The sequence below is a fragment of the Penicillium angulare genome (genome assembly GCF_028827245.1).
Source record: "Penicillium angulare strain IBT 27051 chromosome Unknown utg000002l_segment0_segment0, whole genome shotgun sequence".
NCBI classification, from domain to species: Eukaryota; Fungi; Ascomycota; class Eurotiomycetes; order Eurotiales; family Aspergillaceae; genus Penicillium; species Penicillium angulare.
In genome coordinates, this window is record NW_026623161.1 from 539,220 (window position 1) to 554,928 (window position 15,709).

General features: G+C 47.0%; 4 protein-coding genes across 4 annotated transcripts; 1 reads left to right on the forward strand and 3 right to left on the reverse strand.

Annotated features, from left to right (window-relative positions):
- Positions 1 to 523: 523 nt before the first annotated feature.
- Positions 524 to 1,105, reverse strand: N7478_001662 (uncharacterized protein; the record flags this gene model as incomplete). The annotated part of the gene is made up of 1 exon (XM_056917877.1): positions 524 to 1,105. The coding sequence occupies one exon, from the start codon at positions 1,103 to 1,105 to the stop codon at positions 524 to 526; it is 582 nt and encodes a 193-aa protein (XP_056783488.1).
- Positions 1,106 to 1,739: 634 nt separating this feature from the next.
- On the reverse strand, positions 1,740 to 3,548 carry N7478_001663 (uncharacterized protein; the record flags this gene model as incomplete). The annotated part of the gene is made up of 4 exons (XM_056917878.1): positions 1,740 to 1,934; positions 1,994 to 2,347; positions 2,411 to 2,959; positions 3,024 to 3,548. The coding sequence occupies 4 exons, from the start codon at positions 3,546 to 3,548 to the stop codon at positions 1,740 to 1,742; spliced, it is 1,623 nt and encodes a 540-aa protein (XP_056783489.1).
- A 1,281-nt stretch (positions 3,549 to 4,829) lies between these two features.
- On the reverse strand, positions 4,830 to 7,578 carry N7478_001664 (uncharacterized protein; the record flags this gene model as incomplete). Its single annotated transcript, XM_056917879.1, has 2 exons — positions 4,830 to 7,304; positions 7,558 to 7,578. The coding sequence occupies 2 exons, from the start codon at positions 7,576 to 7,578 to the stop codon at positions 4,830 to 4,832; spliced, it is 2,496 nt and encodes an 831-aa protein (XP_056783490.1).
- Positions 7,579 to 12,070: 4,492 nt separating this feature from the next.
- On the forward strand, positions 12,071 to 13,795 carry N7478_001665 (uncharacterized protein; the record flags this gene model as incomplete). Its single annotated transcript, XM_056917880.1, has 1 exon — positions 12,071 to 13,795. One exon carries the CDS (start codon positions 12,071 to 12,073, stop codon positions 13,793 to 13,795), a length of 1,725 nt encoding a protein of 574 aa, XP_056783491.1.
- Between the last annotated feature and the right edge of the window lie 1,914 nt (positions 13,796 to 15,709).

Consider the following 15,709-nt stretch of genomic DNA (forward strand, 5'->3'; position numbering starts at 1 on the left):
TCTACCCAGCCCGAGCCCACGGGTAAAGTTGTTTTCTTTTATATATATATATGATTGTTCGAAACCAGCTTCAATTTTATTTTCCTTGCAAAATTTCCTTGTGTCATATTAGTATGTCCCGTTATAACCTGTTATTGAGCATTTCTTTCCTTCTTGTATGCAGAGACATTTCACAAAAATCCCGAAATCCATAGCCCTTAAGCACCCTTGGAAAATCATGATGAATCTGTAGGACTAAAAGAAGGCGCGTCTTTGTCATGATCTTGATGGCTTGATAATGCTATTCTTTGCGCGATAAAAGTCAATAGGGCTCACTTCCGGAAATGGGAAGACAGTGCATGAGCTTCTATTACTTGGTCGACCGCATTTCCTATAGTAAGGGGCATGTCTTCCATATACTTCAACAGAGCCTTATTATCATCCCGTAGATTCCGAATTAAGAGCTCCTGTGCTCTGATCTGTCTAGACATCAAACGCATAATCAGTGTATCCTTTCACAAAATAAAGAAGCAAAGATATGTACCTACTGATTCAAAAGAGCCAGCTGATGAGACCGCAATCGCGACCTATAATTATCTCGATCCCGAACCTTTTCCATCACCTTATTTCGCACCATATACCACCGTACCAGCTTCGGCGTCGCTCCAAGGTTCCAAGCAAGTCTCGCAGTTGTCAAAACAGCAGCAAGAGAAGGAATTTTCATAGCCCAATGCTCCTGGTCTACCCCATGCTCCCCCCTGCTCCTACAAAACCACATGAAGACATTATGGTGCGACCCAGGCTCGATTTTGCTCTGCCCACGAACTTTCTGTGCTAGTTCCTCACCCCCAATGGCCCTAGCTAAACTGATCATGATACTGATCTCGGTTCGCCAGAGGCTAAGAAAGATTTCTCGCACTTTTTCAAAGCCTGGTTGGTTCTCTATTTGGGTTTCCATTAGAAGGGTTTCTTCGATTGTCGCTTTGACGGATTCGTATGTGTTATTCATTTCGGCGTGGCCGTTTTGAAGAGTCTTGTAGCGGACATAGATGAATGCGAAGATGGCGGCCAGGAAGGTGAGGATTCCGGATATGTCTGCGGTGGTTGATAATGGGCTGTCCTGCATTTTTGGCTTTCTTTGTTTTATTGATTGGAGGGGTGTGCAGGTCTACCTTCTTTCATGTCGGACGAAGAAAAGGAATGCAAAAGTTATAAAAAGCAAACATTGAAACGAAAGCAAGGAGATCAACAAGTTCAAGTTGCACAGAAACAGACGCACATGTAACTAGTTGTTTGGCTTGTTTGCAATGAGGCTCTGCCTTCGAAACATATACATAGCAGAACACTAGTTCAATATTTTTATTCGTTTGCTTAAAACTTTACAATTGTACTTTTAACTTTACTAAAGATGTTCATATGCATCAAATTTCAATCAGTGAAGATAATCTTTAAGCTCGGTCCAAGTTCATACAATAGAAACAAATCTATGGGTATACTCTGTCCGTGACCTTTACCATCATGATTGCAGGATTCCATTCATGTAGAAGGCGATACAATGACCTTGAAAATATTCGCCATTACACATACTACCAAATAAGTAGCTTGAAGCCATAGCGACTGACAAATCAATACGTAGATTCATCTAAAATAGCTTCCACCATCGGTTCGTACACAACCTAGCTTATTGACATCTTAATATGTTAAAATATCATGATATTGGCAGATCAAATCCACTACGTCAATTTCCCGAATCTTGTTATTTAGACCGCGACTGACCTTTCAACCAAACGCCAGTAGGCTGGTGCGCCCCACATTCGCATCCTTTTACCCCAGATAATGAATGGGACAAACACGAGCGTGGTCACGAATGCAACCAGACCAGCAGTAATGAAGGAATTTTGCATACCCATTGAATCTACCCATGGAGTCACGCCATAATTGAAACCGAAGTTTAACTGTAAAATGTTAAGTTATGCGTCGGGAGATGGAATGTAGGTCTTGAGTAGTCACTCACTGTGTTCCGAATGAGAACAACTGCAATGAGACCCTCACCACTAAGTTCATGGAACGAGTCCACAACATAGGTAATGGTGAGAGAACCCGCAGCAGGCCCCACAAAGCCAATGGCAACCATACCGATAAGGAGTGCCCAGTAGTTCCATCCCTGAGCAGCACCGACTCCGTAAATTATAAGTCCGAGTGGAGCTAGAATAGCTAGTGAAACAAACATCCACAATCTGGATTCGGGTTCCATGACACCGTTATTGGATTTTGCAAGACGTATGCTTAGTCTGTCGGCAAGTCTGCCGGCAATAAAACCTGCAAAGTACGTACCGACTATTTCGGCAATGTAGGATAGGCCAACATTCTGTAATCTCCGTCAGTAACCAGTGCATGACATGTGTTAAAAGCCGTTCAATATCCGACCTACCGCTGCGGTCCAGTTATAAGGTAGAGCAGTAAAAGCTGCACTATTTACTGCATTGACCATGGCATACCAATTAAGGAAGCAGCCATAGCTGAATCCAGCAAAGACGATAGAGGGGAACCGGAACATTCGAAGGGGCATATACATCATCTCCAAGAAGGTGTTTCGCCGACCATTAAGAGGTGTAAAAGGCATTAACTTCTGCCAGTAAGTCTTGGTCAAATATGACTCCACCACAGCCTGGGAAAGCTGTCGAGTGATTGTCGACTGGTCTTTTTCTGATTTATTGTCTTCGCCCGCGGTTGGTGTGGCTGCAACCTCGATCTCGTTGTTGATCTGTTGAATTGGAAGTACTTGTCGATGGTACATAGTCTCCTCCATAAAGAAAAAGCAAACTAGGAAAGCAAGCCCATTCAGGATAGCGCAGAAGAACAGCACCCACGGCCACCCCATGGTGTCATTTATGAAACCAGCAGGAACCGCTCCCCACTGCCCGCCATAGAGAGCCATTGCATAAAGACCAATATATGTTCCTCGTTGATGAGTGAACCACTATTCCATTCAAATCACATTAGCTCTCATGTGGGATCATCATCTAAGAAAAGAATAAACATACAAGATCCGTCATGGAAACCTCAGCCAAAGCCTCAGATGGAGCTCCAAAAAAGCCAATAAGGACTCTAGTGGCGATCCAAGTCTCGTTAGTGGTTGCGTAGCCAGCCCAGACATTCATCAAACAGGTACCGAGCAAACAGCTAAGATACACTCCTCTCCGACCATATGTGAGAGCCAAGGGCTGCCAGAAGAGCAAACCCCAGCCAAAAAGCAGGTACATGTATCCGGTACCTTCGTTGAGGTTGTCGAAGCTGATGCCGCTCTCGGCATTTATGGGTACAAATACCGAATAGCATGCTGAAGACGAAACACATATACTCCAGGTGAACAACAAGACACAAGTAGTGGCTAGCCATTTGCGCGACTTGGACCAATTGAGCGGGTCATTTGGATCAGCACTTGGCGTGGGTGTGAGTACGATGCCATTGCAGACGTTGATGTTGAGTTTCTTTGCGTGAATGTCGCCGTCGATGTCTACGAGATGCACCGTGCCTGGTGACTCTCTTTTCTGGTCAACTAAATTCATGCTGGTCTTCGTTGTGATCTTCGAGTGTCAGTTTAGTGGAATCTTTGAAGAAAAGAAAAACAGAAAGCAGGACAATGCTCAAGAAGACCATGTCACATTGTTAAGCCTTGGAATGCCATGGGCGTAATTGCTTTTCCAGATAAACGATGTCAAATTACTCTCTTATCCCCCACTCTTGCCATCGAGTCGTTGTCGAAGCTGCCAGATGCCAAACCTTATATAACAGTAATTTAGAATCCTAATAGTTGGAAATAAGCATTTTACAAAAGAATAGTACTAGGACATAGGAAGTAGCCTTTTTCAACAACCCCCACTTTTGGGCGAAGCACACTTGCCATTGCAATAAACATGCCCCACTTATGAAAGCCAGATGCTGATATCCAAATCACTGGATTGAACGGTATTTATCCTCCAGGGCTTGTTTATATCGATTTCAAAAGGCTTGTTGAGCATGAGCGGAATTGAAGTATTGACAATTCTCGTGAAACGCCTGATGCCGGTGCCAGTGGTGACACGGCGCAGGATCGGCTCAGAACTTGAAAACGTACGCCCATGCTGCGGAGAGTCAAATATAATGTAGTATATGATATATATATTGTGAAGGAAATATATCGCCAGAGGAGTGAAACTTTCAAGTTGGAAGATGGAGTGGCTCGATGAATTGGTAGTAAACTCGGACTTGACGAACGGCCAAGTAGAACTTGTTCATGGTTTGGTAAGAAGAATGAGGGATATATACTCCGTAGCCTTGATGAATATATACCTAGCCTCGATGAATGTGGTGTGAATGATTCATGGAGGAGCTCAAGGCTGGATACTGGCTTCAAATATTATATACCGGAGAATTGCTACAGAAGCAAACGAATAAATCGGAGATATCCTACAAATCAAACAGCAAACAGCAAACAAGGTAGTCATTACCATTATCTCGTTCAAGACTATGACGAAGAATCAAGAGAACGCCGAAAGTCGGAGACGAAGCGCGGGAATTTGAATTGAATGATCAAAATAAAAATAGCAGCAGACTAATCTGCTAAGATGCGCAGGGGAAATGGGGAATGGGTGACTAAGAAAAGAAAAGAAACGCTTATGGGAAATGCCGGTAAGGAGAGAGAGAGAAGGAAAGGAAACAACAAAAGAAAGTGGGACAAAGTAAGACAAAAGAAGACAAGACATATAACAACATAACAGCTTTTCTATGTACGCATCCTCGCACCGCATTCATCGGAATACGCAATTCAATGCTAACGCTATACCCAACTCTTAGATTCGAATGAAAGATCAGTGCATGCTTCGGCTCGCTTGGCTCGCACGACTGGGAGATGTGCGACTAGGCTCATCTTCTTCAAGAACATCACTTAACCGTGTAGGGTGGCGATGGCGAGGGGTGACGGATTCCCAGCCCGAGTTTGAGCCCCAGTCTGAACCGGAGTAGTCGGCTGTTGGAGGGGGGTAAGGAGCATGGACAGGCGCGGAGGTGGTTGCTGTTGTATACGCGCCATCGGTGACATATTGTTGGTGTTCACCTTGGTTGTCGTACTCGTCACTTGCCTCGGAGAGAGGGGCAGGGTATCCGTAGCTCTGTCCTGGCTGAGGGTGGTCTTGGTGATAGCCGTATTCCTCCTCGCCGGCATCGCTGCTACCGACGTAGGATACCTGATCGGGTTCTGAAGTTGTTGGGCCGGGGTAGGGGGCGGTGTTTTCGTGGGCGTACACGGGTTCTGTATATGGGGCTTTGCTTGAGCCTGGGTTTGTGGTGGGTTGAGCCTTTTGTGTCTCGATGAAAGGATCAGAGCCGGTAGGTGACATTGGGACTTCGTCATAGTACTGCTGGGCTGTGGCTGGGTCGGGATCGGCCTGGTAATTGGTAGCTGGTGGGCCACCGGTGTATTGGCCTTCGCGGGTTGGTGGACGAGTGTTGCGATTTGAGGCACCTGTGACCATTGGAACAACTTGGACACCACCAACTAAAGTAGGCTCTCCGTTTCGGAGAGAGTTCGTTCGGTCTCGCTCTTCTTGCTCCCGACGACCGAGCTCTTCCCATGCGCGACGGGCCTCCTCTTTGGAGATCTGAAGTTCGCGACGCATTTCGCGGAGCAAGTCCTCCGCACGAGACTTGTCCTTCTCGGCATTTTGGGCAGCAGCAAATGCATCTGCGTGACCTTGGCGCTCACTCTTAAGCTGTCTCTCAAGGTCCGCTTGTACTTCCTTGGCACGTTCTTGCTCGGAGCGTGTGTCGAAGAACCACCGTTGGAACTTGCGTTCAGAGGACGCACGCAAACGCTGTAACTCAACCACAGCATGGAACAAGTTCGCCCCAGCAGCTGACAAGTCGGTAATCTGGCGGGCAAGCTGTTTACTGATCGGATCCGATTGCACATCGTCCTTATTTTCTTCCATTTTCCGAACCCAGTAACTCGTCAATCCTTCCCAGTGAGAGGAAAGTGTTTCCCATCGTTCGAAAGCATGCGGGAAAGAGACACGCTGTGGTTGCTGAAGAGTACCCTGCTGACCAGGAGGAGGTTGGGCAGGCTTGGAAAATCCACTGGTTCCCGTTGGGTCACCAGTACCAGCCGCAGTAGCGCTCTGAGGCCGTCCCTGCGGTATACCCGAGCCAAGCTGCGGCTGACTCGAAGAAAGATGCGGTTGATTAGGATAAGCAGATCTTCCACCGACCTGCGCAGCTGGAGCAGTAGCCCGAAAATTAGTCGCAGCACCTGGTGCAGTACCAGGGGCGGGAGCAGCATCGAATTGAGTTTCTGGGTCCCTGAGTACACGTTGAGGGCGTGCACGACGCTGGGAAACCGAGTCGCTGGCAGCACCAGCACCAGCACCAGCACCAGCATTAGCAGTAAGCTGTTGTTGGGCCTGAGCTCGAGCCTGAGCTCGAGCCTGAGCCTGCACCACAGCAGCCTGCTCCTGCTCCAATTGCTGTCTTTCCAAGTCCTCCTGTTCTCGATCGCGGGCCTCCTGCTCTGCTTTCCGACGTGCCTCGCGATCTCGACGCTGTCGCATGATGTCTGTTGGTGTTCTTACTCCACTGGGAGGTTGTGTGGGTACCTGCATTGGAGCTGGGGGTGCACGGGACGCTCCGTTCTGCACTCGGCCGTTACCCATGGGTCCAGCAGGACCAGCCACGCCTACCATATCTGACATAGAAGCATTCACTTCTTCCCAATCGAAGGTGAAAGGTATCGGGCGACGGATGGCGTCCTCAAGGGCAAAGAGTATTGCGGAGGCAGTGCGAGATGAGACTCCGGTAGTTCTGAGCGGCCAGTAAGAGGTATTCAACAACTGATAAGGGTCGTCGACTGTCGAACCGTTCTCATCCGTTTGTGCTTCTGAGTGGGCTGGACGAAGTGAGGTGACGCTACGATCTGGATCTCGGTGTGCGGTAGGCAGACGTGATCGTGATTGCGCCGGAGGGTGGTATGCAGGTTGTCTTGTCTGGTCTAGTGAGAACGCTCTACGATGTCCCAATTGAGCACTATCGGGATGGCGGCGGGTTCTGCGCAAGGTACGCTGGGATCCAGTTGGGGATGAAGGACGAAAATCAGCTGAGTGGGAGGATGAAGGACGAGGTACAGATGGTTGCTGGTGCTGCCGCGGGAAATTCGTAAACGTTGAAAGGTCGTAAGCGTCGTGGACGTCGTTAGAGGCTCGGCGAGTGTGGCGAGACACTTCTGACGGATTTTGGTATGACAAGGCGAAGTTGAACGACACTGCGAGACTTAGTTGCGTCACTGGAGCTTGGAGCTGAAGACTCCGAGGTTATCGCGATCGCAACCGATTTTAATCTAACAGCGCAGCACACAGTAGATTATCGCTCTGTTCCGTGGAATAATTATAAAAATTATATAACAATAAACGGATTCGAAATTAAACAACCCAAGTAGCAGGAGTTGGATTGAAGGGAGAGTAGGAGAAAAGTGGACGGAGTGTTGGCGTGTAAAGTGGTGGCTGGTTAATTCAGATGGCTGGGGACGCCGCCGCGGCAGCTGCAGCTCACCAAATGTGTCTCGGGGACCATGAAGCGCCTACACTCTGAACCGGTCAAGCTTCCAATCGAGTGATGAAGAGAAAAAGTGAAACGATTCAACTTCATCAATGTGCAATAAAGCTAGACAATTGGAATGGAAGATTGGAAAATGCCAAGGGGGAATTCCGAGTTGATTGACAGTCCGGAATGCTTCAACACCCTTTTATCCCACTCTCCAGGGCTACTCTCGTATCCTCTTTTCGACTCGGTCTCCCTTCGACTTAATCCCAGGGTGATTAATAAGTCCTTGAGGTATTAGATTCCCTGTGGTGCTGGTGGTTCCTTGTAAGCCCTTTATCACACCTTGCGCCAGTCCAGATTGGAACCCTTCACAAAGGTAACTCACCTATTTTCTGCAGTAGTCAGGGATGGTACTGGGTCGTCGGAAACTCGGGGGAAATTGAATCCCAGCCAGATTGTATCTGTGGATTGAAGAGGAGAAGGTGCTAAGAGTGGAAGAGTAAGATCATGTAAAGATCTAGTACCGAAGGACAGAGCCGCCACAGGTTGGGTTTGTTGATGCCTGAATTGTGTTGGCAAAAAAGTCGAATTTCTAATTATATATAGGGAAGAAATAGGGAAAGAAGTAAGGTAAGAGAAGAATTCCAGAGAAGCGAAGTGAAGTGAGAGATAGAGATAGTATCTAAGGTATTCGATCTAAGTATAGTATCTCTGTATATTCGAGGCAGAAATCGAAAACGAGCGTTGGCTGTTATAGCCTTCTGTAGCTCACGAAGTCAAACAAGAAAGAAAAAAGTGCGAAAAAAAGGAGAAAAGAAAAAAAGGAAAAAAAAAAGAAAATCTAGAACCCACTAAGGAAGATCGTCCGGTATCGACTAGACATTACTACAGTCGAATTAACTTGGAACTAGGAAAGTCCGCTATGACCAGAAAATAGTGATGCGTTGGCACGGGTTGTCGGGCATCCATAATTAATTAATTCTCTCTCTTCTCTCTCCCAGAGAATGAGAATAGCAGAATTCAGATGTCCCCCTACGACGAACAAGAACATGAAGTTAATAAGGAACACAATCAGGGACAATAAGACAAAGCAGCTTTGGATCCGGTTCCATTGGCTCCAGTGGTTCCATCGGTTCCAATGGTTCATCGCACCGAATCGTATTGCAATTCATGGAACGAACGGTTCTTTTCCAGAGATCCTTGGTCTCGATGGGTCTTCTTTGTCAATTAGCCGATGGGATCAGCCAGATGGAATTGAACAGAATCTACAATTATATCGATGAGTATCGATCAGCATCGACCAACCTCTATGTTATCCTGATTATGTCCTGTTCTTCGATAGCTCGGAAAGTCTATCGTCATTGGATTCTCCGCAACCCCACATAGTCTACTTAGTTCCCCGGCTGAGGTCCAATCCTCATCATTTCAAGTTGCTGGAGAGTGGTAGAGACCTCGAAAGCCCAGGTTTTCGACTTCAACTGCGACTACACTGTCCCTCGCGCACACCAGGAAAACAAAACAAAACAACTACTCTAATCAAGGTACTGTACCTAGCCACCATGGCCACGTCAAGTTGTAGCTACAGGGACCATTGTCCCCACCTAGATCAGAAATACAACATAACGGAGCAAGGACAATCAGGACACCAAAGACATAATAAACATCCCCCGATCGCTCGGTCTCGACCGATTCCACAGGTAGTAATGTACACTTACATGCAAGGATCAACCAGTTCGTCAGGACTCGGAACATTTCCTCGGGAGACTCGATAGACTCACGGGGAAAGGGTGCCGGTGCATGGCGGGAATAGCGCCGTCCCTCCCGCGATCGAGAAAGGGGACGTTCACGTCCCAATATACAGGTAGGTTTCAACCATGCCTTGCAGCCTGCAGAACATCTGAGATCCCTGGGACCCCCCGGAATTGAGCTTTGGATCTCCGGCTGTGTTTCAGTATCTCCTGTGTCCGCTGTGTCGGGCCCCTGGAACAAATTGGCCAATTATCATGTAGAGACGTAAGACAGTTCTTTCATCGGGGATCTGGGTGGTCTTCCGGTCCTGAAGGGGAAATAGGAGAGCAGAGGGAGGATTATGTTCTACTTTCATCTCCGTGTTCACTACTAGTACTCACTTTTGATGTATGGGATGATAGGGCCGTGGATCATGATCGAGCGATCGAGGATCCAGTGCGAACTTGAAGTAAATGCCCCTGACAACGGGATGGAACTAACATCCTGTGCACATTTGAATTGGATCTCCTTGAAGGGCCTTCTGCGAGGGTGAACTACGGATCTCATCTGGAGCTGGAGTCTAGACTCAGCTTCAACAATTATTCTCAACAAAGAAGCACGATATCAAATCTTTCTACATGTGGCTGCAATAGATTGTTGCCATCCAACAGCTAAGGAATGTGACATCTGCGGAATAAGTGAGGGTGATGCAGTATATGTAAATAGAGTAAGCCATCTCAATGCAAGATGAGCACCGACTTCAAGTTCTTCACAACTCGCATGAACGGAGGATATACAGTACCTTGAACATTTGAAGATCTTGTCCTTGGCGATCAGGGGTCAACGGCACCGGAAGAGGTTTTATGCATCCGTATCTTTCAAGTTGTTGCTTTGCTGCAAAGCTCCATCACTGTACTGCGGGATAAATGCAATGCATAACAGACTTTTCAATGGAATGTGGAGAATGTCCAAAAGGGACAAGAAAACAACAAAGATCGTTCGTTCCCCTAGCAAAGTAAATCTTTGGAGATTGATCTGGATCAGTTTCAGAAAGATAGCAAGCATATCGAATGTATGTGGTTCTGGATCTATTCGATAGTTAAAACCAGACAGCCTCACACCAAGGTACGAAGTGATCCATGTTTGAAGATAGAAAGTATAATTCGATTGGTTCGATTCAAATAGACAGAGCAGAGAGTAATTCTTCACCAATGAATGGTTGGGTGGCAGGTGTTGTGGGTTCGCCCCCGGCGCTGATCAAATGTGATATATCGACTGTCAAGCGTGTACGAGTCGCTTGTGCTGAATGAACACACAACACTAGCGCAGCGGCAAAAAAAAAAAAAAAAAAAAAAAAACACTTGACGCACAGAGAAAGTTAGGATCTCTGTCCCGGAGACACAGAGGACTGGCAAGGTTGCTGCACAGACATCATAATGAAGTCAGTTTCGCGGGGATCCTATCTGTACACTACAGCTGAAACGAGCCACATGTACTCCGTAGAACAAGGAACAAGATTCATGGGGTGTTACGACTAAATACGAATGAGGGGTTCAAAAAAGGAATAATGGGCTGTTTAGCCAGCCACTGCCAAAAAGCAACAAATGTTGTGTTGTGTGTGTGTGTGGGAGCAGGCAAACAAAACATGAAAGATTAGATTGGATTTGACGTGTGAAAGCGGGCCATAGCATCATGAATCCAAGCGATGGAACGGTACCAGTTGGCTTTTTGGAAATCTTTCACTGTCTTATCTTAATTAAGGCTCGAGGGAACGTAACGAGTCAACAACGTTGCGCGGCTCCCAAGAATGAACTCTTTGGAATGGAGGAGGGCTTTCAGCTAAAGGGCGTATGTGGCTTGGCCTTCCACGACGATCCCCTTCGTGTGGTCTAGGCTTTAGTTCTAGGTAGTGGCTGATCCGAGAAGGCCAGTCTGTCGGGCCATCATCATGAGGGGACCCAGTGTGATGGGGAGGCTGATATCTCACATTCCCTAACAGCCTCTGCATGGGACTTTAGGGGACGCTGCTGGCCGCTGGTGCAGGATGCACGGTGCTAATGGCTCCTCCGAACAGCAGAATTTGTGGATAGAGAAAAGCGAAAATAGGAAAGGAATAAGAGGCAGAAAAGAAAAAAAAGAAAGGAAGGCGATTCATCAGGATTGATGTATGATGAGATCTGGAGGTGGGACGAGGCCACTCGTGTTACTGCGGTAGATTAGACTGGAGAGGGGATTCTCAGGAACACTTTACTGTGTGCTATAGTAAGCTCGTACGTTGTTCTCAATAAACATCCAACAGAGACAGAAATCATCATAATAAGGGACTTTTGTAAATGTTTTATTAATGGCCCTGAGCCCTACGGAAGTCCATCCGCGCCCTTGCTGAGGCACTCGGGAACTGGTCCTTGCTGCAACGCCATCCCTACACCCGCGGAAGGGGACGTCATGTAAGGTCGGATAGGTCATGATCGTCTGTGCCCCCCGATGGGTTCTTTTGTTTACCTGCATTGGCATGCATCTGGATCCCTCCCCGGGGAAAAAAAGTGGCCCTGGTGCGAGGAAGAAAGGAGGGGGAGGGTGGACTCATAGTTATTTTTGGGCCGTGTATAAACAGTATCCCCTTCCACCCTACTTCCTTTTCCCATTCTTCATTCCTTCTCTCTCCACCGCGACCCAGTGGCAACAATCTGATCTTCTCCTTCGGTTCTGTTCTTGGTTAACTGTGATCCATCTCGTGTGAGGATCATCCAATTCCATTGTATCCACTTTCCTGTTTACTTCGGAACCACAGTCCATGGCTCAAGGAGATTGTCACTGTTCCGGTGAGTTGGATGTATTGCAACGAGACTTGAACAGATCTCAATCTACTATTTGCTTGCCATCGCCTTCTCCGGCTAAGCACGTTTCGACCTATCTGCCTAAAGCAGGACCTAAGGTTCTGGAGGAATCCAATTCAGACCCATTCTATCTTGAACAATCGCTTGCTGCGACACCAAACGAAGACAGATACATGCCGACTATTCGCGATGAGAGATTCAGTGGAGAAAATAGCCAGTATTATACACTTTCCTTGACCAACGGGAAAGATCAATCGTATCATCATCGGGATCCATCGCAGTATACTGGTCCAGATCGCTCCACACTAGCACAGCTTGAATTGGAAAACAGCCTGCGATTCCATCGTTACACATCTTCCACCGAGGAACACCGCCCTTTACACAGCAGTCAGGACTCCTTTAGCTCAGTGAGAACTGACGCTACTGTCCCTGACCTCACGCCAAGCAGCTCATTCTCATCCACCTATTCCTACTCCTCCCCTGCTTGTCCAGACGCCGTTATTAAGGCTACAGAGAAGCTCTATCAACACGCGTGTCAAGCCCAAACAGACACTCGTCGCTTCTATCTCCCAGCTTCAACTCCACCAAAGTACTCCCTGCCGCCTCCTCCACCCGTGGCTGCCCTCACTCCGGCCAGTACACGTCCCACCACACCTGCTGAGTCCGCCAACAACTCAACATCTACTCTCACAATGAAACACGATACACCCAGCATGTCTTCATCCTCAAGAAGACGCAAGGCGCACCCCACCTTACCAAACCTCTCCAACGCGTCAAGCTCTCTTAGCTCCCGCAGGAAACAATCTAGTCCTGGAACGCGTCCCCCCTTGGACCCTTCTATGATCTCGCCTCCAAGCTTGATCAACCCAGTGACTATGGAACCTCACGCAACACACTTCGACAAGGCATTATTCATCCCGTCTCACGACGTTGCTAGCCCTATCCCTAGTCCCTCAGCCAGCTCTCCTCCTATCTCTCGGCAATGGACTGCCACATCCATGGAGAGACCATCCACTTCCACAATGGACGCTTACTGTGAGCAGTCGGTGTGGGAGTCTGATTCAGACAACGAGTCAATCTCCAACAAGTCTCTTTCCCGTAAACCAATCGATACACTACGCAAAGTTCGCAGTCGCGCAAAGCTCCGCGCAGCAAAGTCTCAACCTCGCCTCCGTCAAGCAACCCTTGACGATCCAAACTCTGAACGCTTCCCATGCATGCCAGACGATGCTGTCGGCGAGCACATACCAGATGCATTTCGTGGTGTTAGCCTCGACCGTCCAAGCACAAGTCGTCCCAGTACATCTCGACCCAGCACTAGCCGCGATGGTTTCCGTGCTCATCCCCTCCAGACTCTCCGCCTCGTCGCACCCTCTACTACCTCCCTCATGAAGCCTCGTTCCCGCCACAACACAAGTCCCACCGAGACAGTGAATGAGTCCGACGTCGACTGGTCTACTGCCGCCACAATGCAAGCCAAGGCTCGTCAACGGTCTGATACTCCTGAATTTGCCAAGTCAGACAAAGCACAACTCACATCAATGTGCTATGAACAACACTCCCAAGCCACCTTCCAAGAACCTATCCAGGATGAGAAACCCTTCTTCCGTCGAGTCCTGGAATCCCTTCGTTCACTTAACTGTGCTCGGCCCTTGAAATCCAATACCACGACTACTATCTGACATCCATGACTTAGACGGCCTCTATCCCCGGCGTTTTTTCTTTGGCTTGCGTTCAGGCGTATTCTGGGCTTTAAAATGGTTCATACAACAAGTGCTTTTTTTTTCTTTGCTTGGTGTTCATTTACGAATACACTTCAATTTTTATGCTTCATGTCTTTGGAATAAAAAATTCCATTATTCCCATCTGGGACGATTTCCTATCAACGAATCCAAACACGCTTTCCGATATCAACGACATCTCCGTACAACGACAACGAATTCACGGACGAGAACAACCCTGCCTTCTGGCGATGACTATCTGACCTGACGGTCCTGCTATCTTTAATTTCCATTTTCATTTCCATTTCCATTTTCATTTTCTCTTCTTACTCGAGGTTCTTACACCTCTGCCAGTCTTTACGTCATCATGTCTTGCATGTATCACCGCTATGTTCCCCATTTATCACACGATATTTTCCACGGCCTCATCAATGTCTTATTGACTCCACACGTCTCTATCTTTTTTTAAGTTTTTATTTCCTACTTTTTATTTTACACGTGTCGCAGAATAAGTTTTCCATATATGACCTTCATAATGATATAAAATATCGGGTTAAGATGGCATTTCATCAATTTCTGGTTGGGTCGAGCGGGGTGCAACAAAAGCATACACTACATTATACGAATTATTACTAGGATTAGGATAGCATCAAAAATGTCAAAATGAAACATTACAACATCTCCGTTCTCCTTGTTGTCTGGGTGATTTTCACATTCTTGAGACCCAAATACTACAGTACTACCGTCCACCCCCACCATGTAAAAAAAAGGTCTCATCTGATATAAGATATTCGAGAATACAACGGAGTCATTTCTCCATACCTTCTTCTGGCGCCTCCCACGTAAGCTTAGTTAGTTCGAGCTACAGTATAAGATTAATTTATGGCGGAGGTGCAACTTGACAACGGTACTTTATCTCTCTCCCTTGACATTTGAAGCCATGATCTACATCATCTGCTCCTGGCACGTATATAGTGTACAATATAATAGTAAGTCTAATTAATTTATCCACACTCTGCTGCGGTGCAGTCCAGGCCATAGCTATTGCCCCACATAAAATGAAACTATTCCCATCTATCATATATATGTCTAAGTTAGGCTCCAGGCGACGAATATGACAGCCCGAATTACAAAAGTACTATACAGCCTTCAGTAGTCGTGTCAGCATCCCCACTCCCTGGTTAAGCAGGGATGTGATCCGGATTCCTGGGCCCGTCGCGCCAACCTTACAGGTCTGATCTGAGTTCTTAGCTTGGTGGTTTCTTCTTATTTGTGAGGTCATGATGTTGTTTGGATGGCAAAAGTACTAGGTAGTGCTGCTTTATTCTGTTTTACTCTTCGCCCTGTATACTAGCCCTGATTGCTTGCTGGGATTTAGTAGACATGAATTGATACGAGCATGCGAACCTTATTGAGATTCGCTTTTATTATTTAGATTACTTTGCTCGTGATGTAATTATTTGATGTTTCAGGGGTATTGTGGCACGTTCATGGTGGCATGGTTCCCATGTTTATTTTGCGCTCGTATTCATTTAGATACTATTAATTTTCTTCCATGGCTGGGGCATGGGAGGCTACCTCATTTTGCATTGGTACTTATTTTAGCTTACTTGAATTTTCAACTTGAATATCAAATATTTACTACCTAGAGATCCATCCATTTTAAAGAATATATTTTCGGAGGTTGCGATATTTACCCCCAGGCCATGGAGTCTAGGAATCCACCCGCAGTTGAGCTGCCCAGGTGAATCCCAACAATTGGAAAAAAGAACCGGAAGATTCTTTCCGAGGAAGCTACAAATCCTTTCGATCTGCTCGATGGAAGAAATAATCAATTCTCAGTCGAACTTGTGGCAAAGTCGCTGGAGTGTTTGA